The sequence below is a fragment of the Nicotiana tabacum genome, chromosome 3 (assembly GCF_000715075.1).
Source record: "Nicotiana tabacum cultivar K326 chromosome 3, ASM71507v2, whole genome shotgun sequence".
Lineage (NCBI taxonomy): Eukaryota > Viridiplantae > Streptophyta > Magnoliopsida > Solanales > Solanaceae > Nicotiana > Nicotiana tabacum.
In genome coordinates, this window is record NC_134082.1 from 117010069 (window position 1) to 117012725 (window position 2657).

Consider the following 2657-nt stretch of genomic DNA (forward strand, 5'->3'; position numbering starts at 1 on the left):
TGGCAAAAGGGAAGACGTATGATTCTCCATTTCCATGTGAATCCACGTAATTCATTCTATGCATTTATTCTTTTGGTATTCCAAAAGTTCAAGTAATGAGAGAGAGCGTATCCTTGTTTGGTTAAATTGTTGGGGAGGGTGGGTTAGTTCCCTCGCTTTTTGGTCAGTATTATAGTGGAGAGAGATAGCACTTAACCGTAGTGGGGTTTTAAATGGTCAACCTATGAAGAGAGAAAAAAATGGACTTTTAATAATTCCTACACTCTACTTTCACTCCTTTGATTATTAATCATAGATAGATAGATTATTAATCATAGATATATAGACCACCCACCCACGCACTTACCACATACCCAGAACACAGACACAAAAGTCTTATTCCTCAGTTTCCCTTTCAACAAACCCAAGCGCTACGCCTAATTCGGTAGCCCCAAGTCTCTTACAATATATATCCCACAACTCCTCCTCTCTTTTCCACCATTCCTCACAAGAAAAACTAAAGTTAACACTTGTTTCTTTTTCTTTTCAATTCAACATTCCTCCTCACTGGTCTTCTTTTCACACATAGATGGGTAGTTTTGATGATATTTCTAACACAGGCCTGGTTTTAGGATTAGGCTTTTCCACAACGGTTGATCAGAAATCAACAAAAATACTACTGGCCGGCAAAGGGCCGTCTCTTGGCTTTGAACCGTCACTAACGTTAAGCCTTTCCGGTGATCGTACCTATAATGAACAGCAGCAGGCAGCTAAGAAGGTTAAGAATGATCATCAATCGGCTGATTTGTATCGACAAGACAGTGCAGCTTCCTCCTACTCTAATGCTAGCGTGAAAAGGGAGAGAGACGCTGGTAGTGAAGAGACGACTGAGGTAGAGAGAGTTTCCTCCAGAGTTAGCGATGAAGATGATGATGGTTCTAACGCTAGGAAGAAACTTAGGCTCACTAAAGCACAATCTGCTCTTTTAGAGGAAAGCTTCAAGCAACACAGCACTCTCAATCCTGTAAGCTCTCCTGCTACTTTTCTTGATTAAACCCCTATATATTTTCTTTCTTTTGATGGGTATACGCACACGTAATATATAATATAGATCCATTTCTGTACACACTGGTACGCTAGCTCACAACTAATTTCTAATTATGCAGAAGCAAAAACAGGACTTGGCCAGGGATCTGAATCTAAGGCCTCGTCAGGTTGAAGTCTGGTTCCAGAACAGAAGAGCCAGGTAGGACTAACGATTTTTTAAGAAAAAACATTTTTCTATTAGAAAATAAGGAAACATAAAATTGATGGAATCGTTTCTTTTTTACAGAACAAAGCTGAAGCAAACAGAGGTAGACTGTGAGTTCCTGAAAAAATGTTGCGAGACGCTAACAGAGGAAAACAGGAGGCTTCACAAGGAATTGCAAGAACTGAAGGCTGTAAAAATAGCGCAACCTTTGTACATGCAGCTGCCGGCGGCCACGTTAACCATGTGTCCTTCTTGCGAGAGGATCGGCGGCGTCGGAGAAAATCCATCGAAGAATCCTTTCACTTTGGCTCAGAAGCCTCACTTCTACAATTCCTTCACCAATCCATCAGCAGCTTGTTAAGTAGAGGGCATTTATAAATAATATAATATACTCTCTATTAGTATATGATATAAACAATATCATCTTTAGAATATCTCCCAAAGCCGCCACTTTTTTTGGTTAAGGGCTTGTATGAAATCAACTGACTAGTGCAGTTGTATGTGTAGAGTTAGAATTAAGGTCACTAATCAATCATTTTAATTTGTTTCTTATGATCATATTATAAGTCTGTAAATAGTTAAGGAATATAATACATATGGATGGATTATTATTTATATTAGATCTGTTGAACTTTTCTTCGTTTTATTTCTTTCTACATTTTTAATTTTAACTCGTGTACATTTCTTCTTTTTCTCGTGTCTCTACAATCTTCTCAATTATTGGTGTCTCATGATTCGGGCAAAGGAGCTCCCAAAAGGCAAAAAGGCCAAAAAAGAAAAGGAAAAAAAAATGTGACGAGAAGATGATTCGGGTGTTATCGCAAACGATATTTGTGTGAATTACATATTCGTATAATTATCAGAAAGGAATTAAATCTGGACGGACCGAAAAATTCTGGACATAGAAGATGAAGATGATAATGTATTCTTTGAATATATTATGATGTTGTGCACCACTTGATAATAAATGATTAGACAGATGCATGCTTGAAGCATTATCCATCATGTATAGAGAGAAAATTAAAAAGAAAGAAGGGAATAGTTAGAAAAGGATAGCATACCAAATCTTTTAAAATCTTTTTAGCAAACAAAAAGAGAAAGATAATGATAATTCAGTTGGAGGTGTTTAATGATGATGAGATGATGTGTAAGGTGGGGAAAGAGAGAAAAAAGGTTGGTATCTAGGTGGGGGTCAGCTCACGTGTATCTGTCTCTAGTTTTGTTAGTTAATGATAGAGAAAGTGTCAACATGAATAAAGGGGAGAGGGGACACTGCCTGCCTGCCTGCTACAGCCGTGTAGATAAAGAAAGGAATGGCGATAAATAAAGGAAAATTAAAACATTAAAGAAACTCCAATTCTTCATCTTTCGCATAATTTAACATAAATCAAGAAAAGAAAAGATGCTACAGAAATACGCTTTTTAA

The 2657-nt window shown here is 37.3% G+C and overlaps 1 protein-coding gene across 1 annotated transcript; it reads left to right on the forward strand.

Moving 5' to 3' along the window:
• Positions 1–424: 424 nt before the first annotated feature.
• Positions 425–1846, forward strand: LOC107806904 (homeobox-leucine zipper protein HAT22). Its single transcript, XM_016631179.2, has 3 exons — positions 425–1003; positions 1146–1225; positions 1313–1846. Exons 1-3 carry the CDS (start codon positions 569–571, stop codon positions 1590–1592), a joined length of 795 nt encoding a protein of 264 aa, XP_016486665.1. The 5' UTR covers positions 425–568; the 3' UTR covers positions 1593–1846.
• Positions 1847–2657: the final 811 nt, after the last annotated feature.